Source organism: Typopeltis vanoorti, chromosome 1 (genome assembly GCF_054136105.1).
Source record: "Typopeltis vanoorti isolate ZY-2024b chromosome 1, IOZ_Tvanoo_1.0, whole genome shotgun sequence".
Classification (NCBI taxonomy): Eukaryota; Metazoa; Arthropoda; class Arachnida; order Uropygi; family Thelyphonidae; genus Typopeltis; species Typopeltis vanoorti.
The window spans coordinates 84,463,994-84,489,634 of record NC_143549.1 but is presented as its reverse complement, the minus strand read 5'-3'; the positions used below and the strand labels follow the sequence as shown (position 1 = coordinate 84,489,634).

At 34.1% G+C, this 25,641-nt stretch overlaps 1 protein-coding gene across 2 annotated transcripts in view; it reads left to right on the top strand.

Moving 5' to 3' along the window:
• The window catches only part of LOC150110166 (copine-3-like), a 72,425-nt gene extending 51,196 nt beyond the window's left edge, over window positions 1–21,229 (top strand). Inside the window, exons 13-15 of one of the 2 annotated variants that reach the window (XM_090391775.1) lie at window positions 2,228–2,361; window positions 4,766–5,002; window positions 20,900–21,229. In XM_090391775.1, coding sequence (XP_090247901.1) covers window positions 2,228–2,361; window positions 4,766–5,002; window positions 20,900–21,010 — 482 coding nt within the window. In that variant the 3' untranslated portion in view covers window positions 21,011–21,229. The remainder of the gene's footprint in view (window positions 1–2,227; window positions 2,362–4,765; window positions 5,003–20,899) is intronic. The other variant, XM_090391784.1, reaches the window with a different exon arrangement.
• The last annotated feature ends 4,412 nt before the right edge of the window (window positions 21,230–25,641 follow it).

Below are 25,641 nucleotides of genomic sequence, written 5' to 3'. Positions count from 1 at the left end.
CTGGAGGTGTCACGTAATAACACACACACACACACACACACACACACACACACACACACACACACACACACACACACACACACACACACACACACACACACACACACACACACACAAAAAAAAAACTTTTTTTCAATCAGTCACTGCTTTACCATTAGAATCTATTGTTGTCTCTTAGAGGAAAATTCGCTAATACGAACTTTTCGCTAATCCAAACGAGCATGTTTTTTATTTGTTCGGATTAGCGAGATACCACTGTATATATAGTGAATGTTGTTATGGCAGTTTCACATAAGGAATTCGGTTGAAGAGAGTTAGCATTTCAACTCAATTGTCCGCTATGCTTTTATCTTTCAGCCGCACCAATCATATGTACGTCTTAATAACCTGCCATTGCTGTCTGTTTCGCGTTAGGCTTATTTACCGCAAAGGAAGAAAAGTCACAAAACAGAAAAATGTTCCGGGGCCCGTCCCCCGGAGAGCCCTGGCTGAATTTAACCACTGCTGTTCCCTGAATACAAAAATAACGTGTTTCTTCGTCGTCCACAAGTTTCATACGAAAACATTGTGTTTAGTAGAAGCCAGCATAATCGATTTGCATTAATCAGTATAAGGTCGATATTCACTAGGGGCATGCAGGTGAATAAAGAATTACGTAACCTCTTCATGTAAAACGCATATATGCTGTCCTTTTTTTGCGTCAACATAAAAAAAAAAAAAAAGAAGCTTTGCTTATATGCCGTGATCGCTGTACGATAAACAGATATACCGCTATACCTCTGAGCGCCAGGTCTGGTTGTTACTCTCATGTGATTTAGCACTTTATTCTTAAATCATGCGTATGATTGCTACTCATTTATTGTTAATTGAATAATGTAGGCTCTTACGTCTGCAGTGAATAAAATCTGCAAAATTAGGATTTACCTCTGGTTAAGAAAGGGTTTATGCTGTACTTCATAAAATAAAATAAAATATTTAAGTTAAGGGATATAAATAAGTTCATGTCGCTGAATTGAAGCCTTCGGCTCTTCATATAATTAGTAAAATAAAATATTTTATTTTATTTCTTCATTCTTTATTAGTGATGACCCTATAATTCGTGAAGATGTTAAAGGATTAACAAATAAACACTGAGAAGACAACGTGATCCTGACGAATAGCGTTTGTTTATAAATGCATCAAAGCTTGGATTGAAGCCCATGCTTCTGTACACTGGAAATAAATATCCCGTATGAAGAAATCCTATGACTTTGGTATTTAAATACACTAACTAATGAATTTAAATGGAATATACAAGTGGAACATCTGCCGTGATTCGAAATAGATAGCGCAAAATTTAATAGGCATGCAGCTAGGTTTCACAGAATATTGTTGCTTTTGTTGTTGTTGTTGTTGCTTATTCTGCATTGGGACAGTCGAGCTAAAGATAAAGATAGCTATTATGAGGTTAAAAATATCCACTTCGACAGAGTTTAGTGCAAGGATAGAAAACGTTTCACCTCCTCCTTTTGTGGTTCCTAAAAAAATTTTCTTGCCATCCCTCTACGTTTAACTTAAAAGTGCATGTTAAAAATAAGCTAAAATGCAATAAAATTAGATTTTGAAAATGACAAAATATAGGCGAAGCGATTTGTACGTCGAAAACAAATAAACAAACCAACTGATCACTTAATTGTTTTGCTTCGTGAACTGAGGAAAAAAAAATTAAAATTGATTTTATAACAATGATATGAAATTAAAGGTGAATGAAGTTTTAAAAAAGGATTCTTATTTTGCACAATGCATGACTTCGAACACACACACACACACACACACACATAGAGAGAGAGACTTGATATTGATATAACAAGTTACTAGAATAAATTTCTGTTTGTAACTGAAACAGTTACAAACAGAAATTTAATCTCATCCTTCCTTTTCAATAAAACAGAATTAATACTCGATCACTCGAAAAGCGAGCACTCTATCCTCTAAGTACTCATACAGGAACGCTCTACTTATCTCCTCCTTTTTTCCCATCTGGAGCATCGACTGATAATTTGCAAAGTTCTTAAGTGTAGCAGATGTCACAGCTGTTCTACGCTACTCAGAAATATACACTAACTGATCTTTTTTTTCTTTTCTTTTTTATTTAAATCCCCTATATTTCTTAAATCTAGCATTTAATTTCATAAATTCGATTTGCTGAGTTTCTTTTAAATACCATATTTATAATCATATTTTGTAGGTGTCCAGGGCATATTAGCTGCATATAAAAGCTGCTTGAAACAAGTGCAACTGTATGGTCCAACCAATCTTGCTCCTGTCATAAACCATGTTGCAATATACGCTAGAAATGCCAGGAAAGAAAGCACTGCAAATGTAAGATAATCTATTTCACACTTTTAAATAAATAAAAATATAAAAATTAACGTTATTTCTAAGAAACTCATTTCATAGTAATTCATTAGCCATAAAATATTCAGTAAATTATTTAAATGAATAGTTAATATAGTATAACCTGTTAAACATTTCTGTTCTAGAAGTTATCCTTTCATAGCATAAAATCTTGGTCTATTGAGAACTAACAGTTGCTATCGAAAAATACTTAAAAAAACGATCAGACAATCCAGAACGCCATACTTATGTCCAAAAAGCTGCTTAAATAAATAAATATGTATATATTAAGGATTTCGTTTGTTTTGATGTTGTTTACATGTAATAATATATTATAAATAAATATAAAACAAAGTTCTTGTGTGCCTTCATAATAGCTTCCATGAAGAGATCAAGTTTCTCATCTTCAGAAGGAAGCCCTCATAGGCCAAGCGCTTCTTTCTATAAGTTATAGATCTGATTGTAGTATTGACGATAAGAAGTTGTTCTGCCATTTTTCAAGCAATTTTTATACGACTACCACCCAAGACAGGTTGTAAGGGCTACAGTATATCGGTACCGTGGATAGGATAAGAATTTTCTTCTATTTTTATTAATTTTATTTTCGTATTGTTTATTTATTATTTTAAATAATCCGCAAATCCTGCCTCAGAGACCAAACGTGAAACTTTATCAATTCGCTTTAGGCCTCCAATGGTGTGTGTGGGGGGAGTCTCATACCAGTGGGTGATGAAATTCAACTTCTACTTAAAGACAGTTGCAAGCATCCACTCTCATGCGGGATTCGAATCAGAAGCCTGTTGGTTGGAGAGCTAGTATGCGAACCACTCGGCCAACCATCCCAGCAATGTCCGTACTTCGCACAATGGTTGCTAACGGACTGCAATATTTGCTATATTGTCTTTAGCTCTGGTAACTTGGTTTTTTAAATTCCGAAATTTAGAAAAATCATCCGTAGAATGCTGAATACATACAACCAAACATTAGTTAGGATTATAAATGGCTCTTATTTAGCATACCATGGGAATGCACTAAACATAGGCGATGGTGAGAAGTGGAGCTGGCTACGATTTCCGCAAAAGTTAAGAGTGAGTGCCGCTTTCTCTTTTTCGGTGAAAATGTATTATGATATTTATTTTTATTATAGAATATTAAATAAAAAAATGCTTTTCTCACCTAGTAGTCCTTAAAACAGTTTCCGTTAAGGTATAGAAGATTTTTTTAAGAGAGATAGCAATGAAACTTGCTTCACTTTTCCAATAACAATAATATCTGTAAACTTTTGACTTATTGTTTATTATTTTGGCTAAATACAGACACAGTTTGAAAACAAGTTTTATAATATATATATAGAATATATTGTCCAAAACAGTTTTTAAATTACAATAATCATATTTAAAAAAAAATCTTATCTATAACGCTTTCATGGATAGCATACTGACACGTTTCAACCTTCATGTTTAATATTCTTTAAGGAGAAAAAAAAGAAAGAAAAGAAAAAAGTTATATAAACATATGAATAAAGAAAATGTAAGAAAAAAAAAAGAAAAAAAAAGAAACTTACATGGGAATACACTAAGGATGTCCTCGTTTATGTAATTAACGGATTACAGATGGTGACAGGGCTATGAAGAAACGCCTCCGTTTTTGCGAGCTTGATTGATTAATTTAATTCCCGAGAGTCCGACCACATATGCGAAAATTGTTTCATGAGCTAAGTATGCATTATTGTAATTGTGGCATCATCGGGGAAATAATGCAGTTTGAAATCAGTAGGTATATCAGAAAGCATATATCTAAAAGGCAAACGATATATAGGTAAAATATTTGACAAAAAACTATGTTCTTGTTTTTGTTCTTTACCGAAGCATAAGCAAATAGAAGTGTGCATGTGAAGTAACTTCCCATATATATATATATATATATATATATATATATAGCAGTTATTAATGATTTGGATATCTAAACAAAAAAAAATCGGTTTTAGTTTAGATATTATTTCCATTGCATTTCAATCTTATGTCAAGTTAGTGGTGTCATTCAGCTAGTTCCCACTTGAGCAACCGAATTATTTATTAAAAAAAATAAATAAATAAAATTACGTACATAAAACTGTTTATACAATAAGTGATTGCAAATTGGAGTGGAATTATACATTTTAATAGCGAAAAAAAATTATGCTACTTGTGTGGAACATTCAGTACGCTTTTTAGTTAAGTTCTTCATTTTAAAAATACAAGGTAAGCACATAATCGAATAAATTCTGATTGTCAAATTGATGTTTGGTTTTGCGAACCTGTTCAGCAAGCAGAATGGCGCCACTGTGTCTGACTTCATTTAAGAAAATGGTTTCGAAATATTATTATTAATTCATGTTTTTAATTTACAGAATTATTATATCCTGTTAATTATAACTGATGGTGTGGTGACAGACTTAAACGATACTAGAACTGCTATCGTTAATGCATCGCATTTGCCCATGTCAATCATTATTGTTGGAATCGGTTACGCTAATTTTATCGCCATGAAATTCCTTGATGGAGACGAAAGAATGCTGTCTTCTCCTGAGGGTAACCGTGCGATTAGAGATGTTGTCCAGTTTATACCTTTTCACAAATATGAAAACGTAAGCCATTATTCTATATTTAGAAACTATAATCCGAAATTTAAAACAAAACAAATTAAGTTGATACAGTTTAATGTCGGTATCTCCACCATGGAACAGATCGACGCCCACATAATTAGTGCTGTTGTCAAAATCCAAATCATTCGCCATACTTTGAAATCGTTGTTGTTCTTTACCTAATTTTTGTTCTTCTTGAGTGATCTAATTATCGGAGTTTTCTGTAATTGGGTTCTATGCAATGTTTTTGAAACTGTGTGGCGACACTTTCTAAGGATGGTGGGGGGGGGGGATCATAAAGTGGTGTTTCAGTTAAGGTCCTTAATCACACTATGTATAGTTAAGTAGAATGCGAGCACTTATAACAAATTCTATACTTAATTCTTAAAATATGGAGCTAAAGTTTTGTTACTGTTTCTGTTTGTTTGCTTCTAACAAAAGCAGCAATTATTGTCTTTAAGATAATTAATTCTATTTTTGAAGAAGAGATCCAAGCATTTCAGATTGTTGTTTGGAAATTTTGAAATCTCCACAGGATTATTACTTCATACTATTCAATCAATGAGGTTTTTTGAAAATAATTCCATAAATGCATTCATCTGATGATCACTTCCTTCCCTACCAGAAGCAAAAGGCTCGTCATCTGTCTGCGGTAAATATCATGCGGCGGTATCAGAGCAGATTGTGGGAGAGGTGAAAAACGAGGCACCGGCCTAATGATAACTTTACAGTATATGGATAGCTGGATTCACAGTTATTCTGTTTAATTAATGTATTTACATATTTCAGAGGAAATCAAGATATATTAGCTAAACAGAAGCGTCATGGTACCACTATTCCACCCCCCCCCCCTAAATTCATTATTTATTTATTAGAATTACTGCTGAAGCAACCGAGGCTATGAGACCATTATTTAGGTCTTTTAATTATGTGTTTTCCAACTGATTTGCCGTTTTTTTTTTTTCCGGAATGAAAAACCTAGTCTCCTGGATCAGCAATTAACTTCAGTTGTGTTGTGACCAGTGCCGTGCTTAATCCTTTTCATAGCCGACCGTAAAATACAAAACAGGAAATTTAAAAAAAAGTTACCAACAACCTTGGCTAGTAAGGCTCCTCCTTAGCGTGGAGCCAAGGAACTTTCCCTTCAAACTCTATTCAGGATGAGAGGAACTTTTATAAGGTTATTTAAATTAAGGGGATATTAAATCCCACATTGTCTTAAAACCGAATAAGAAACTCAAAGATTGGAATCAGAGAGTTTCATGCCGAATATAGTAAACTATAAAAGTATCGGCGACTACTATCGTGAGCTAATGCACGTAGTCGAAGTACGTAGTACAAACTCGGGCACCTCGTAGCAAAGGTGGCAAAGTTCTGATCGCTATTCTTGGTATTTTCCATAATGTAAAACACATTTCCTAGGAAATGTATGCTGTTATTACATTATGGTGGGAGGTCTCTATCCAGACCGGTTTCAACCTTTATTGAGGCTTCATCAGCGAGTAGCTAGACAAAATTAATACCAAAGGGTATATTCGACATGAAACTCTCTGATTCCAATCTTTGAGTTTCTTATTCGGTTTTAAAACAATGTGAGATTTAATATCCCCTTAATTTAAATAATGTTTATATCGCCGGAACGAAGCCTATTGGCTCTTTATATTTAAGTAAATTAACGGGTGCACCTTTTTGACAACTCGTATAGCAGAGTACATAAGTTCTTTTCGCTATACCCTTTGGTATTAATTTGGTCTAGCTACTCGCTGATGAAGCCTCAAAAAAGGCTGAAACCGGTCTGGGTAGTGACCTCCCACCATAACGTAATAACAGCATACATTTCCTAGGAAATGTGTTTTACATTATGGAAAATACCAAGAATAGCGATCAGACCTTTGCTACGAGTTGCCCGAGTTTGTACTACGTACTTGGACTACTTGCATTAGCTCACGCTAGTATTCGCCGATACTTTTATAGTTTATTATACTATATTCAGCATGAAATTCTCCGATTCCAATCTTTGAGTTTCTTATTCGGTTTTAAAACAATGTGGGATTTAATATCCCCTTAATTTAAATAATGTTTATATCGCCGAAACGAAGCCTATTGGCTCTTTATATTTAAGTAACTTTTATAAGGTATTTTCAACTGAATGTTTCTCATACGGAGGTGGAATTTTTTCCCTTCCGGAAGCGCGGATTTTCATCGTAAAATAGGCAAATAAAACAGAGGAATACATGCAATTTACGGAGACATAACACACTGGCTTAATAGCCTTAGTTGCTTCGGCTGTAGATCCAAAAACAGCCAACTAATTTTCTCCATTAAATCCATTAAAACAATTCCTATATTTCAAATACTAAAAATTATAAAAATATATAATTAGCCTTATTCTTATTAATTATTCTAAATATGCGATGTATTAATTTTAATTCATTAATAAAATCGGTCTTCCAATTATATAATATTTATTAAAATCTTAGCCAAAATATCTGGTAAACATTTTGGCTAAGATTTTTCATTTATTATTTATTAAATATGAATAAAATAAACCACTTATTGCAGTAGTTATCTGTAAAAAAATTACTTACACTGTAAAAAAAAATGTAAGAAACATGGTAAAAATATTTCTGTTGAAGAGTCAATAAGATGTCACATAAGCTATCCCTACGCTGACTAACCTGACCGGATAGTAAATAGATTATAAAATTCCTCTTTCTTTAATTAATCAAAAACTTAATTCTACAATTTCTCTTTTATATATTATTATTTTTTTTTTTTATTTCTAAGGCAATTTTTCTTGCTTTGATACTAATACTTAATGTGATTACTCTTTTACTATTCCTAAGTAGTCGAGAAGATATTGCTCCCCAATTTTAAAAGGAAAATAGTTTGCAGGTTATACTTTTGATCATGCTTATATTAATTTGGAACTCCTTCTGCTGATTAATATGCAAATTTTACCTTGTAATTCACCAGCCCTTCTCGCATGCATCGTTAGATAAAGGACTTCCTTTATCGTTAATTAAGACCAAGACTCTTCGTAATAATCTGCCTTAGAATGTGATGATATAATTCTGAGTAAATAAGCAGAAGAGGAAGTAAGAAACCACAGCCGCCTGGGCGGCTTTAGTTGGAAACTTCGAAAAAAAAAATCAGCTTTTGCTCTGAAAAATTAATAATGCTTTTACGGGCGTATTGCAGTCTATTCCCCGTTAATGTCTGTTCCCACGATTATGTCACATTACTGCCCAAAGTCTAATCAGCGAAAGCCTTCAGAAGAACATTTTGAAAAAACTGGAAACTTTTCTGTTGTTTTAGAAATATAAAATTCGAAATATTCACTTAATTAATCTTACAGAATAAATACGAAATATTTTCATTTTCAGATAGAGAAAATACGCTGACTTAGTAATCAAGCCTTTAACAAGTGTAAAACGTATATTTCAAACGTGTTATTTAAAGCCAGTATTTTAAGACAAGAATGAAAATTAATTTTTGATGTGTGGATTATTCAAGCGAATCTATTTAAATCTCTTCAGCATGAATTTATCCTACTGCATCTTAATAAAATACATTAAATGAATAAAATTAATTAAAACACAAAACATTCTTAGTCCACCCACAGTACAAATGTACTATAAGGTTACAAAAACCTCTCTCTCTCTCTCTCTGATATAGGACAGGGGGCTGCCCATTGCCAATCCCTTATTTTGTTTGTACACTTTTTTCTCATATTGAAAGTAGCCGGAGTAAACGCAATGTGATAGCAAGGAAAACATCTTTTTTGAAATCTTGTTCTTTAAAATGTGTGTGTTTTCATGTTCAATAATTAAGCTTTATTAACAAAAAAATAAATAAAAATGAGCAGAAGAAATTTAAAACTGTATATAGTTTTTTTTATTTTTTATTTATTTTTATTTTTCCCCCCTTTGACGTCTCTTCTTCTTCTTCCTCCTCTCTTTCTGCCGGAGGTCTGAAACCTATTACGATAATATTTCATTGCAACTCATGTTTTTCCACCGTTTCATTGGTCTTCACAATTGGTCTTTTAGTACTTAAACTCCCTTTTTTTAATTCTTCTAATTTGGGATTTAGCCGATCAAATTGTATTCTTATTGGTTAAACCAAAATAAAAAATGATGGTACAACATGACAAAATTTCATGCCGGCTGGGGCGTCGCCTGGTTAAACAAGGCCCCCGTTGTTTTCGCAAGGGAACCAGAGCGAACAGCGAAACGTCAGCTACAGGAACAAATCTGAAAACACACCCCAACGCAACATTACCAGAGTTAAAGATCGGAACTATCAACATAAGAAGCCTGAATGGCAAAGAAATGGAGCTAGCTGAGGAATTAGATAAGTACCAGATCGACATAATAGGGGTGAGGTGACTGAAACGAAAAAGATAAAAACTGGTGAGATCTTTCTGAGCAATAAATACGAAATGTTATATTCAGGCAATGACAATCAAGGAAAAGAAGGAGTAGCCATAGCATTCAACACAAAATACGAGGCTAATCTTCTTGAATGGCAGTCAGTCTCAAGTAGAGTAATGTGGGCAAATATGAGAATGGGGAACTAGACAATGAGACTTATTTGTACCTATGGTCCCACAGAAGGTTCTAGGTAGAAGGGGAGGTTTTTTTGAGGCTTTAGAAAAAGCAACTGACACAATGCAAAAGGAAAAGTTGGTCCTGGTTGGGGGTCTAAATAGTAGAGTAGGAAATGAGTGTCAGACATACAAAAATATTTTGGGAAAATTTGGAGAAAAGAGGAAAGCTAATAATAATGGCAAATATCTGTTGGATTTCTGCTCATGAAGTGGACTGGTTATTACTAACACCATGTTCCAACATAAAAATGTGCACAAATTCAAATGGAGAGAAGAGGCAAGGAATAAGAAGTCTCATTGACCATGTCATTGTTGATAGTGATGTTTTCTCCCTGGTGCAGGACACCAGAGTGTACAGAGGATTTGAAATTGGAAGTGATCACTATTTAGTCTTGAGAAGGATAAAATTGAATTTCATATTGAAAAGAATAACATGTAAGAAAGTTTTAAAGCGAATAAAAGTTGAGAAGCTCTCAGATGTAAACTGTAGACTAAAATACACAAAGATTATTGAAGTAAAAATGAAAGAGTTTGAGAACAGGAATCAAACCTTGGAGATTCAGTGGCAAGCCTTGAAGAAAGCCCTGATTGATTCAGATAGAGAGGCATGTGGTGAAGTTGTCTGCAAGGATAGAAATATTAGAACTCCATGGTGGACACAGGAAGTTAAAGAGGCAGTGAAGGAAAAGAAGAAAGAATATCAAAAGTTCCTAGCAAATAAGTCAGCTTGTGCTCTTAGAGAATACAGAGACAAATGCAAGAATGCTAAACACTGTGTAAAACTAGCTAAACAAAAGTCATGGGAGGACTTTGGCAAGAATATAGAAAATAAATATCAAGAAGGTGGCAAAATATTCTGGAGGTTATTGAAGAAGCTTAGGAATGGAAGAGTGCTGTAAAAGGAGTTAGAGATGATAAAGGTGACATGAAAACGGGAGAAAAAAGAAATCCTTGAAGTATGGAGTAATTACTTTGAAAATTTGCTAAATGAAACAAGCAGTGATGACAGCACAGTGGTAAAAAACACTGATCAGGCATGCAGTCAGGAATACATATCCATATTGAAGTAGAAAAAGCCATCAAAGGCTTGAAATGTGGAAAGGCAGCAGGAGTAGATGATATTCGACCAGAAATTCTGAAGTATGGTGGTATAGGAGTCTTACAGTGGCTGCACTGCATAGTTCAGAAAGCCTGGACAGAGAGACGAATTCCCGATGATTGGAGTAGAGCTCTCATAGTACCCATATATAAAAAGGGAAATACAACTGAATGTGAGAATTAAAGGGCAATTTCCCTACTAAGTGTTCCTGGCAAGATCTATGGAAGTATACTTGAGAAACGGTTGAGAAGAATTGTGGAAGAAAAGCTTGGTGAAGAACAAGCTGGATTCAGGCCAAATAGAGGCTGTCAGGATCAGATCTTCACTTTACGACAAATAGTCGAGAAAGCATGGGAATATTACAAAGATCTGTATTTAAGTTTTGTCGATTTGGAAAAGGCATATGACAACATGACAAGAGAGACGCTATTAAATACGCTACAGTATATGGTGTCAATGGGGCATTATATCAAGCAATACTTAGTCTTTATTTGAGTTGTAAGTCAGCAGTTAGAATTGAAGAAAGTACAGGAAGATGGTTTAATATTAAATCTGGTGTGCGACAGGGATGTACATTATCCCCTCTGTTATTCATTATCTATATGGATCACATTATGAAGGAAAGTGGTATTAAACATGATATCAAAATTGGAGATGTTAATGTCAGCTCTTTGCTTTATGCAGATGATGTTATACTTCTAAATAAATCTGCTACAAGTCTGCAAAATTCTCTGACTAAATTGAATAACTGTTGTAATAGATATGGTATGAAGGTCAGCAATAAAAAGACAAAGACAATGAAAATAGGCAGAATCATTGAAAATGTGAACTGTGTTATGAATGGGGAACCTGTGGAACAAGTGAAACATTTCAGCTACTTAGGCACGATTTTCAGTGAAGATAGTAAATTAAATATAGAAATAGACAACAGAATCAGCAAAGCTGGTATGGTGGGAAGTCAATTGAATAAATCCATATGGAATAAGAGAGAAATTAGTCGGAACACTAAATTAGCTGTATACAAGACATTGTTCAAACCAGTTTTAACTTATGGATCTGAGAGCTGGGTCAGAGGTAAAACACTTGACCAAAGACTAGAGACCGCAGATATGAGAGTCCTGAGAAAGATTAGAGGCGTGAACAGATGGTGTTAAATTGTGAATGAAACTATGTTGTGTAATTTATTTTTTTCATTCACATTTAACATTGCTTATTATATATTAATCATGATTTGTATAAAAATTATTTATTGTTCCTTAATTAAGGATTACTATTTAAATATTTATTCTAAACTTAACCTACTATTAATTTATTAAATAATAATATGTGTAGAAATTTATGATAACTAAAATATATATATAAAGTAACGAAAAGTGTTATTATAAATAATTGTATATAATATGATGAAAAAGCTGATTAAGTAGCTCAAATATTCTATTTATTCTTATTTGTAAAAATTTAACGTTGTGTAATCACTTATGTAGTAGTAGAGCGTTGTATTACATTAGCCAAATGTTTGCGTTCATTGGTTGTCATGGAAACGCATGAAATAAACAAGCACGAGTCGAAGAGTGCGTGACCTTGGAACCAAAAGGAGAAAGAAAGGCAATAAGAATTATGAATTAAAGAAAAAGAGAGAGTTTTGCGGAGCCTGAAGGAAGGTAGGATACAAGCAAAGAAGTGAAGGAAAATTATAAATTCTTTAGGGCAGAAATTCATGAGAATAGTGTTTAAAAGTGAGCAAAAACGTAGTGAATCGTATACTCAGCTGCAAGTGAAATCAGCTGTTGTTGTAGAGGAAAATTGATGTCGTAAACGGATAAATAAAGAACTGGACATTCAATGGGAAATTCTGATTAGTTCCAGTTAGTCTAGGATTACGTCTTAATTCTATGTTGCCCTGAGAAGAATTATAATGAAATTAACTAGTTGGAGAAAAGTAAAGAAGGAAAGATATCAGTACCTTATTGCTGTTATAAGTTTTAAAAGAGGTAAGCCGTGAGTAGACATAACTATACATAATAAATAACGGAAAAACTCACGTAGAAATATTATTTAATGGTATAATTTTCGCCTGTGTGTCACAGGCATCTTCAGTACAATTAGGCACAAAAATTAAACACTAACTGACAATTCCAAAAAGCGCCACCTAAGTAGCTGGTGTAAGATAACTAAAAAGGTCAATAACTTTAAATTTTTTTTTTTTTAGGAAAGTTATTGACCTTTTTAGTTATCTTACACCAGCTACTTAGGTGGCGCTTTTTGGAATTGTCAGTTAGTGTTTAATTTTTGTGCTTAATTGTACTGAAGATGCCTGTGACACACAGGCGAAAATTATACCATTAAATAATATTTCTACGTGAGTTTTTCCGTTATTTATTATGTATACTTATTGCTGTTGTTTAGAGTAGTGAAGCGCGATTAACAGTAGTTCAGTTAAAGCGTTGGAGAATTTTATTTAATGTGTTCCGCTAGCTTAAATTAGTTAATTCATAAGTGTGCTCACAATAAATTGATGTATTGAAGATTGTATCTGGTAAGAGTAGTCATACATGTTTGTTTATTCTAACATTAACTATAACGTATCTTCGAAGTTCAAGGTCCGAAATAAGATTGCTTGGAATATTGTCTACCTTGATTAGTGCCTGCTGTGAATTTAAATATTAAGTACAGCTGATAGATATGTGCAGACTGATCAAATGAGAAGTTTTGTTTTATTAACTTGAGTTAAGAAAGCTTGTAATTTTGAACCTGTGAATTGTATGTTAAAGTTTAGAACATTGAATTGGAATGAGTGACTTAGCAAGATGTATTAAGTTATTTGTATTGTTTCATTTAAAAGTAGAATTCTTGTATTTGTTATATATCATATATTAAATGTTTTATTTTATTAATCTAAAAATTGTGTTTGCCTGAATTCCCTTTTATTGCACCGTTCATAAAAGATTCGAATCTTGCGGGTGCCCCAACTAGAATAGTAAATAATTCGGCCTAAATGAGAAGACTGCTAACTTAATTAAGAATTGATCCTACTGTTTTATATAGACTAATTTAAAAATAGGGTGGCGCAGTATAATTATAAATTTCCCTACTTTTGGATCAGTGATCAATTTGCAATTAGTTGTTTTATTAATAAGAGTGACTTGAAACAAGATCGCAGATTAGAACACAACATGAAAATAGAACGTCACGACAATGGCATCAGTGGCAATATCATATTAAAAACGAGGATATTAGGAAAGAACTTGAAATTGTCAGCATCCAGGAATGCCTTAGCAGAGCTAATCTCAGATGGTATGGTCACTTGAACAGAATGGGCGAGGAAAGATTAGCAAAACAAGTGTTCTCTGCCTGGTTGGCAGGAAATCGACCCAGAGGAAGACCAAGATATAGGTGGATTAATACGGTACAAAGTGCCTTAGACGATAGAAATATCAGATCTGATAATGTTGGAGTCTTTACAAGTAACAGACTGATTTGGAGGAAAATTGTAGATAGGAAGTTAGTAATGATGTAATTTTTTTCATGTAGTACTATCATATCCTGTACACCCCTTGATGGTACATGGCAGGAATTTGATGATGATGATGATTCTGGTTACCCCCCCGCCCCCGGCTTTCATTTCTATCGTTGTGTTCAACTGCTAATTTTTTTTAACCATTTCAGCTCTTGTTTTAGGTATATAAGTCAGAACGTGTCTCATTATTCGTTTACATATACTTGTCTTAGTTACAATATTTAAATTCTTATTGTTCCTTGTTGTTATACTTAAATATCCAGAAATCTTGTTTGCTTTAAGCGACTTTTGAATTTCATTTTCTGTTATTACTTCTAAGTTCTTAAATATATAAAAATAATCACTCTTGTTCTAGTTATTTTTCTAGTTACTTCTAACTAAAAATAATTGAACAAGAATTTATACCTGACTCAATGTCTACTAATAATACATTGGGAAAGGCAGGATTATTCCTTCCTCAAAACAGCGGCTACAGAAGAACACACACGACGTGCAGACATAATACATCGGCCTCATAGTCTTAGTTGTTTCGGCCGTAATTTCAACCAAGCCTATCACAAGTGTTTGGAATTTTGCTTTTTTTTTTTTTTTAATATTTTTAGCAGACCTGTTAAAAATAAAATATTTCTTTTTGTAAATTATTCCTTGGTCTAGTAGTATGACTACGTCACCTTCATAGCAAATTCAATATTGTAACGAATCATCTTGTCTAATTAAACTTTTTTTTATGTCATTCCCACTCATGGAAAGGTTGTATGCCTATAGCATATTAGCATCATGAGTGGGTTAGGAATATTTCTTTTTCTATTTTTATTCATCTTAAACATTGTTTGTATTTTTTAACATTATTTTTGCATAGTCCGAAAACCCTGTTCTAGAGACCGAACATGGAACATTTTCAATCATTTCGAATTCTCATTACATAACGATGTCACCTTTCATAAATTATTTCGCACATCACACGATACGATTAAATAACATGTGACAACTTTCCTGATAATTTTAATACCAAATTATCTCCTTTAATCCTTTTAGAGATTATTTTGTAAATACCCTTGACGCTGTGAATATAAATAAATTTATTTTAAAAATATTATTATGCGAGGAATTTAATAACAACCAAACTAGTGAAGTAAGAAAGTCCAAAAGATTTAATCCAACAGCTGTTTCTAAGCAGTGAAGACTCTTCACTGAAGAGTGATATTAAGAAAGCAGGTCGCAGAATAAAGAGCAATAAATAATAGAAGAAAAGAGAACGGCCAAAAATTATTTAAAATATTTGATCCATAAGATTCAAACCTACAGATCGCCAATAACTTAAAGAAAACCTTTATTAATAAACTGCAAAACAGAAACAAAACCAAGCCCGATATCTCTCATGTGATCAAGCTATCTACCCCCTCCCCCCCACACACACACGAGAAAATTGCACGACTTTTCCTTCAATCACAACGGACGAAATAGCGCCGGCAATTCAAAGACTTGGATTCGATTCCCATCCATGACGTGAGGAACCTTTATCTGGTCTCTTTCGACTAAAGGTGAGTTAGCTGGCCTCATACGGAGGTAGGGTTTTTTTTTCACTCGTAAACTCGGTTTTTTTGTCCCCCAGAAAAGACAAACTGTCCCCGTGAACACGTGCATCTACAGACATGGGACACACCGGGAGGCATAGGGCTAACGACCTTACGATACGGTAGCGATTAAGTGAATAGAAAATTCGTTCTAAAATACAGAAATATTATTGAAAAGAAAATGAAAGAGTTTGAGAACAGGAATCAAACCTTGGAGATTCGGTGGCAAACTCTGAAGGAAACATTGATTGATTCTGCCAGAGAGGCATGTGATGAGGTTGTGTGCAAAGATAAAAAAATCAGAACTCCCTGGTGGACACAGGAAGTTAAAGAGGCAGTGAAGGAAAAGAAGAAAGCATATCAAAAGTTCCTGGCAAATAAGTCAGCTTTTACTCTTACAGAATACAGAGACAAATGTAAGAAAGCTAAACAGTGTGTAAAACTAGCTAAACAAAAGTCATGGGAGGACTTTGGCAAGAATATAGAAAATAAATATCAAGAAGGTGGCAAAATATTCTGGAGGTTGTTGAAGAAGCTTAGGAATGGAGGAAAGAGTGCTGTAAAAGGAATTAGAGATGATAAAGGCGAAATGAAAAGAGGAGAAAAAGATATCCTTGAAGTATGGAGTAATTACTTTGAAAAACTGCTAAATGAAACAAGCAGTGATGACAGCACAGTGATAAAAAACACTGACCAGGCATGCAGTCAGGAATACATATCCATACTTGAAGTAGAAAAAGCCATCAAAGGCTTGAAATGTGGAAAGGCAGCAGGAGTAGATGATATTCGACCAGAAATGCTGAAGTATGGTGGTATAAGAGTCTTACAGTGGCTGCACTGCATAGTTCAGAAAGCCTGGACAGAGGGACGAATTCCTGATGATTGGAGTAGAGCTCTCATAGTACCCATATATAAAAAGGGAAATAAAACTGAATGTGAGAATTACAGAGGTATTTCCCTACTGAGTGTTCCTGGCAAGATCTATGCAAGTATACTTGAGAAACGGTTGAGCAGAATTGTGGAAGAAAAGCTTGGTGAAGAACAAGCTGGATTCAGGCCAAATAGAGGCTGTCAGGATCAGATCTTCACTTTACGACAAATAGTCGAGAAAGCATGGGAATATAACAAAGATCTGTATTTAAGTTTTGTCGATTTGGAAAAGGCATATGACAAGGTGCCAAGAGAGAAGCTATTCAATACGCTGCAGTTATATGGTGTCAATGGGGCATTATATCAAGCAATACTTAGTCTTTATTTGAGTTGTGAGTCAGCAGTTAGAATTGAAGGAAGTACAGGAAGATGGTTTAATGTTAAATCTGGTGTGAGACAAGGATGTACATTATCCCCTCTGTTATTCGTTATCTATATGGATCACATTACGAAGGAATGTGGTATTAAACCTGATATCAAAATTGGAGATGTTAATGTCAGCTCTTTGCTTTATGTGGATGATGTTATACTTCTAAATAAATCCGCTACAAGTCTGCAAGATTCTCTGACTAAATTGAATAGCTGTTGTAATAGATATGGTATGAAGGTCAGCAATAAAAAGACAAAGACAATGAAAATAGGCAGAATCATTGAAAATGTCAACTGTGTTGTGAATGGAGAACCTGTGGAACAAGTAAAACATTTCAGCTACTTAGGCACAATTTTTACTGAAGATGGTAAACTAAATATAGAAATAGACAACAGAATCAGCAAAGCTGGTATCGTGGGAAGTCAATTGAATAAATTCATATGGAATAAGAAAGAAATTAGTCGGAACACTAAATTAGCTGTATACAAGACTGTGTTCAAACCAATTTTAACTTATGGATCTGAGAGCTGGGTCAGAAGTAAAACACTTGACCAAAGACTAGAGACCGCAGATATGAGAGTCCTGAGAAAGATTAGAGGCGTGAACAGATGGCATCAATGGCAATATCATATTAAAAATGTGGATATTAGGAAAGAACTTGACATTGTCAGCATCCAGGAATGCGTTAGCAGGGCTAATCTCAGATGGTATGGTCACTTAAATAGAATGGGAGAGGAAAGATTAGCAAAACAAGTGTTCTCTGCCAGGTTGGCAGGAAAACGACCCAGAGGAAGACCAAGATATAGGTGGATTGATACGGTACAAAGTGCCTTAGACGATAGAAATATAAGATCTGATAATGTTGGAGTCTTGACAAGTAACAGACTGATTTGGAGGAAAATTGTAGATAGGAAGTTAGTAATGATGTAATTTTTTCATGTAGTACTGTCATATCCTGTACACCCCTTGAGGGTACATGGCACGAATTTGATGATGATGATGAAAATCCTCGACACCGCAAGGTAAAAGAAGAGTGAAGGAATAATAATAATAATAATAATAATAATAATAATAATAATAATAATAATAATAATAATAATAATATATATATGTTAAAGATACCAAGTAATTTTATAACCTTGGTTTTAATCCTTTTTCCCAAGTAAGCAAACAGACAAACAAGTCACGTTTGCGCCTGAACGTAGTTCAAGACTTATGGTGGTGGTGCAACACCAAGGCAACTCGTGGTAAAGATGGATTAAGTTCTGATCACTTTCCTTAGTATTTCCCATAAATGTAAAACACATCTCCTAAGAGATGTATGATGTTATACATTATGGGTGGGGGTCACTACCCTGACCGGATTCCACCTTTATTGAGGTCTCATCAGTGAGTAGGCAGACACTGAAATGCCAAGTAATACAGAGCTTATCAATTTTACCTATGCAAGTTGCCACAAGGTGCTTTGACCTTATTAATTAAGAATCTCCGAATGAGAGAAAGATGTGAAAAGTATTTTACCTTGGGTATAATATTATGTTAAATTTATGGGAAATTCTAAGGAATGTGATCAGAACTTAATCCATCTTTACCACGAGTTGCCTTAGTGTTGCACCACCACCATAAGTCTTGAACCACGTTCAGGTGTAAACTTGGACTTACTTGTCTGATTTGCTTACTTGGGAACAAGAATTAAAACCAAGGTTATAAAATTACTTGGTATCTTTAACATCTATTATACCCAAGGTAAAATACTTTTTACATATATATATATAAAGAACAATTTGAGTCTTTTAAAAACATCCTCCACAAATATTATTTATTAAATTATTAAAATTAATTATTAAAATTATTAAAATAAAATTATTTAAAAAAAGTAGAAACGAAAAGGACACGAAAACTACCGTTTCATTATTGTAAAAAATAATGAAACGAATCGTTAATAATAGGCTTTAAGACTAACAACAAAAGAATCAAATAAGCCCAAAGCAATTTCCAGAAAAGCATAACTGATTTATGGAGGATTTTGCACGCAAAATAAATAGATTTCTTGACAAAACAAGTATGTAATATTCATCCTCACGGACTTAACTAAGACTTTTGATACGGTAAATCACGTTCTTTAATCACAAAAACAAACAGAATGAGAATCGGCGAAAAATTAATAAAGGTTTAATATCTACCTCTAAGGACGAAGTCAATGCACTAGAGTAGGGAGGGAAATGGAAACATGCCGTGGCTTGTCGCAAGGCGCCATTTTGTATCCTGTGCTATTTAATATTTACACGAATAGCATTCTTCCACCCATAAATAGCCACCTACTTCAGCATGCAGACAATACAAGACTGATCGTAGCCTATACCAACTTCAGAAAGCAGTAGAATAAGAACAGAAGATATAAATCAACCTTCAAAGTGGCTGCACAATAATTCCATGAAATGTAAGATAGGGAAGACGGATATGATACTGAATAAAAATCCAGTAGTTCAATTACCATCTTAAACAACAATGGGAGAGACTGTCTCTAATTTGTAATAGTTTTGTTGCGATGGTTCTTAATGTCTTTTGAAAGTTGTTAATTATGACTAGCCTACTTCATATCGCGATCGACCATAAAGCTCGTGATATTTTACAAATTAGAGACAGTCTCTCCCAATATCAAAATTCTGATATACAAATCTTTGGTAATGCAATAATCCATTATGACCTAAATGTTTAAGCAGCAGAACTGCAATAACTTGAGAGAAAGACCTGAGCGAATGGTAAAGCAACGACTTTATATCGGAGGATCTGATTCGGCCAAAAACTGGAGTGATTTATATATTATATATACAACACTGGAGAAAGCAGTCCGTGACAGGAGATTCTAAATATTCCATCTTTACTTTCGATACTTTCGATACATCTTTACTTACTTCCATAAATTATACCACATATCATGTGATACAATTAAGTACCGATTATGTAACAATAATTTTCGTGATAACTCTAATTAATACGAACAGAGGCGTAGAAAGCCAATGGGGAAATTGCCAAAAATGCCGGCGTGAGAAAGCGCCATTAGCAGAATATTTTATCAAAATATTTTCGAAATTGTCACACTATAAAAGGCACTTAGTTACGAATTTGCAAGGCCTAAAAGCTTAACTACTCTACTGGATACAAACCATCTACTTAATCATTTTATGAAGGATTTTGTATATAACTATGAAGCTGTATACATATTTATTGTTATTATTAAAAATTAATATCACTAGGCACCTCCATGGAGTCTAAGGACTCATCGCTAAAGACTCATCACTCCAGTGATGACCTCTTAGACTTCCACGTTACAACCAATGCTCTTTGTACTGTCATTCCCATGATCTCAAAATATTTTGTCTGTTAAATCTGGCTAGTTTGTCCTTTTCCGAGAGGAAAAACCCGAGATTTCCGGAAGAAGAAACCTGTAATCTTTGTATAAGATCGACTAACTCATGGTTGACTGAACGTAGGATTCTTCACATCCTAAACGAGATTCGAACTCAGGTTTCAAACCGAAGGTCATCACCCTTTCTCTTTTATTTGTTTTGTTTTATTTATTTCAGTTTCCTTTTATTTCGTTATTGCAATACCTTATAACACTTGTGTATTAAACACTATAAAACATACCATTTTGATAAGAACCTGTATTAAGATTTCGAGTTTAAACTCGAACTCTGCATACTGGCAAACAAGTTTCTGATCCAGAAACAGAAATTTTATTATACTAGAATCCAATTTCTCGGGTGAAGTTAAAGAGTAAGTATTATTTTATAGCGTTCGACTAAAGCATTGGCCAGAGACGTTTTATCTGAAGTTCCTCAACAGATGATCAAGTACTATTGCATGCGTGGAATTCTACCGAAGAAATTGCCAAGAAATCCTTAAGTCAAAATCAATATTGCATTTAGCTATTCTCATCTTTAACCGCTGTTTTCAGCATAAACAGTAGGAAATAATTTGTTTGGCTGTATACGACGTGCATTTTATCTAAATATATCCAATGTTTATTTAGAATTTGAAGTTTACTTCCGGTGTAGAATAATTGATAATAAAAATTGTGTTGTATAATTCTTATATGCATATTAAACAGAATCTTGCATTCCATTCAGGAAATATTTTTACCAAATTCATCACACTTACATTTAGGATACTTCATCTTAATTCTGGCAATTTTAAGTTTATAATTTTCTATTATATTATTATTATGACTTTATTCACACAACTTAACACAGCCAAAACAAGATATCAATCAGACATCAATCTGACTGGTAAAACAGAACATTTCAGATTCTACCCAAGAATCAAAGAATAGTCTGTCGAGTAGTGTCCTAAAATATGAACTTCCAAGTAATGCCGCTTTTGTAGATCATATATGAATAATTTGTTGATGTTTAATTCTTGTAAATAGTTGGACAGCTTCTTTGAAATTGCACCGATAATAATCGGGATGACTTTTATGTCTTTAAGCCCCAGCCGGCCACCTTGGATTGCCGTGTGCGTGTGTGTGTGTGTGTGGGGGGGGGGGTGGATGAGGGAGTGTTTCCAGCAAGCTATTGACACACATATATGAGTGAATAGCTGCCTGGACAACTTAACTTGAAACATAATACGTTACTGAGGTCAGTGAGGTTGTCCACAACAGTTTCCGAGTGACTTTTATGTGAAAACTCAAGTTTTTATAACAATAAATCAATCCGTTAAAGTAATGACAATAATCATGTACTAACCATTATAATCACATACCCCACAGTACACTGCTTGGAACGTGTCAACGAACACCATGACTGCAGCAGGCCTATGGGGCGTACTTTCCACAAACGTACGATAGCGATCAATGGGAATTTTGGATCATTCTTCTTGTTGGCATGTAATGAGGTACTGCACTGTTGCGGGGAGGATTTCCCTTGACCTCACCCGATGCTCTAGTCCCAAAAATTCAGAACTCTGATCTCAACACAAATGAACATCCCACAGATGTTCATTTGGGTTGATATCAGAGCTCTGTGGATCCCAGCCAAGTGCGATGACGTTCATATCTACAAACCATGCAGTTATAGCCATGGCTGTGCTTACACTTTTTCGAAGGAGGGCGGGGCCCAAAGTTCTAGAGTGATCCGGGATCTCTCTTATTGTTTAGGGCCCTTAAATTGGCCCTAATTTTTCGGTGCCCCAGCTAGAGCCTCGTGCGTCTGTGCATAAGTACGGCCCTAGTTATAGCAGTAGCAACCTTATGACACAGTACATTGTCTTGCTGAAAGAGACAATGGTCAGTTCCGTAGAAACGTTACAAGGTAGGAAGCATTGCATTGTCCAGAATGTTCAGATACCTCTCGGAGTTCAATATTCGTGGTACCACTAACAGAGGTCCGAGAAAAAAGATAAAAGATAAGGAAAAAGAGGACCATACTATCACACCACCACCACCTCTGAATTTCATAGTTGTGGTTACGCACCTCTCGTAAGAGACGATCACCGGGCATCTACCATACCTGCACCTGTCCATCTGCTCGGTAGATGGTGTAGCAAGATTCTTCGCTCCATAACACAGCTTTCCAAGCTTAACGTCCCACTTCACGCTCTTTGCAATACTGAAGGCGACGCTGAATGTTGGTTCGAGTAATGTGGGACTTGCATATTGCAGTCCTACAATGGAAACCCATGTTGTCAGCCTCGGTTCTGAATTTTTTGTGCAGATTTGTGTTCCAGTCGATTCCCGGAACTTCGTATTCAACGTGTCTGCCAATGAATGGCGGTCTTTATATATTATCCTTTGTAACAAACAAAGGGTAATATGTAAAGGATACGGTCACGTTCCGTGAGTATGGCGAGTCGTTCACTGCGAGTAGCACTTGTAATTGACTCCCTGCATTTCCATCTTTGTATGATATCACTGATTGTTGACCTGGGATGGCCCAATTTGTCAACAGTTTGCCGAACAGATAGGCCTGCAACATGGTTGCAGGCCTATCACAACATCTCTTTCAAACTGGATCGGTTTCATTCTCGAAGCCATTTCACCCTGAAATAGTTGCACTGAATTGGAAGCATTACATTCCTCCAATTTATACCGGCTACAATCAGGTGACTCGTTACATGACACGATGCGCCTTGCTCATGGAAGTGTCCATTGACTTCTTTCCAAACAGGGGATTAACTTTACGTATTATCGACTAAGCTTCGTGGATTAGTCTTTAATACGTGTGTTATTCATATAAAATAGAAATAAAAAAAACGAAGATTGTTAATTTATCGATAAAATCTTATCTGGCCCAATGTATCTTTAGCCTTTTAAGAATTATATAGAAAATTCCTTCTAATAATTGTAAATAAAGCTTTTTGGAGTTTTTTTAGATCACGTTTTAAGCTCAAAATACTTAATGATAATTCCACCCAGGAAAGGTTAGTAAATGACAGCAATAATAGTGTACGCGTATGTTAAGAGTTAGATAATTCGGATAACGTGTTCTAGAGACTAACAAATAAAATATACTGGACTCACATCCTTAGTAGTTTCAGCCGAAACTGAAACCAAACCATACCAAAAAGACTTCAGTAAGCAAGGTGCGATCCATTCTAAGGACTTGCACAAACATTCATGTCACAGTATGATTCAAACCTATAATCTGCAAGTTGGAAACAAAGATGCTATCAGTCATCCAATTGAGCTGGTTCTGCCCAACGAGGATCATTTCGCACGAAAGTGGTAAATGTAAATATAAATGTATAAATACTATAAATATAAATAATTTACAGTACATTATTACGGTGATTTATTCTTATTACCTGACACCCCGAGCAGTCTAAGGACTCATTGAGGGAAGGCAGTTCATACCAAACAACCCACTGTCTACACTACGTAACCTCTTTCTATATAGCACTTCGATATCCATCATCTGCTTGCTAATATGCTTGTTCGTTGACTGCATGCTTCTCTGGCCTAGTTTCCTATGCATACTTGTAAAACCCGACTTTTAGAGGAAAAAACAAACAAACAAACAAACAAACAAACAAAACTACCACCCCAACATGTGACTAACTCACCTTAAATAATAATAATTAAAAAAAAAAAAAAGAGCTTTCTCTCGTCGTGGCGAGACTTGGATTCAGGTGTTTAACAATTGAAAGGTGAAATGTTCCGTCATTCATTCAACTGTCGTATTGAGAACTCTTCAATGAGCGTTGAAAGCTGACAATGAATTTATTACAACTGGATTTTAATATTGGTTACCTTAAATTTTTAGAAAATGCATTTGAAGAATAGTTGTTAAAAAGAGCAGAAAAAACGAATAACGGATCAGAAAACTGAGGTGAGTAAATTCGTAATTTGTACATTGAATACATAAGAAGACAAATAATATTTTTATATGAAATAAATTAATAAATTTCATGGTTATAAATAATTTTAATATATATCACATTAAAAAGTTTATTATAAACCAAATACTTACTTCATTATTATAATTATAAATCCTAATAAGGGGAAAAAGAACTCCGTCTACACCCTTTTGGGGAATAGAAGTGTTACAGGATTTATTATTATTATTAGTAGTAGTAGTAGTAGTATGTGACATCTCCATGGTGTCCAATAAGTCATCGCTGGAGAGTAATAAAAATATTAAAAAGTTTATTATTATCAAAATTAGAAAATAAAAAAATACTCATTGGAGTATTATTATTTTAATAATTTTAAATGATTTAATTCATTTTAATTTATTGAATTATAAATTTAATAAAAATAACAATATAATAAAACTATAAAGTTATTTATACTTTATATGAATTTATTTATTGTTACCTAAATTCCACCTTTTCAATTTTATATTATATATGCATACGTTAAACTGTTACATTTTTTAGAAAGTCAGCGGATTGTTTTATATTAAAAATAAACAATAAAAATTCTCCCCCTTCAAGTTTTAGATTATGAGAAGCATTATCTATACAGCTAGCAAGTTAACAATTACAGATTACGGAAAATGTGCGGTTATTTTTTAAATAAAATATCAAATACGTATATGATTCATACGTACACGTATTCGAACGCAGAGAATTCTAAACAACAGTACAACGCGAAGTTATTTTAGGCACTACGGGAAATGACATAAAACTAGAAGCAGACCTAATTTGAACTTATTAACTGTGACGATTAGTTTGAAATTATGTCTTGAAGATATATGTAATTGAAGGGCGTGAGCAACAGTGCAGCGATGGCTGTGATGTAATTGTTCACGCAGTAAACGTAAAATTGCGAGATTTCCAAATGTCTGTTTTGTTACAGCATAGTACGTAGTAGTTTAGCTATCATTGCATGTGTAAACTTAAGTAATCCTGGGAAAATATTCTAAACTTTTAAACTTTCTTTTCTGAACTGCTAACTAAATCCTTTATTTCTTAACTAATTTAATGAATTATATATTATTCCTGAATTTTAATTACCACCAATAGTTATTTTTATTACACTTCTAATAATACGAACACTGTCATAACGATCAGCATAATACTATATGAATATAAAT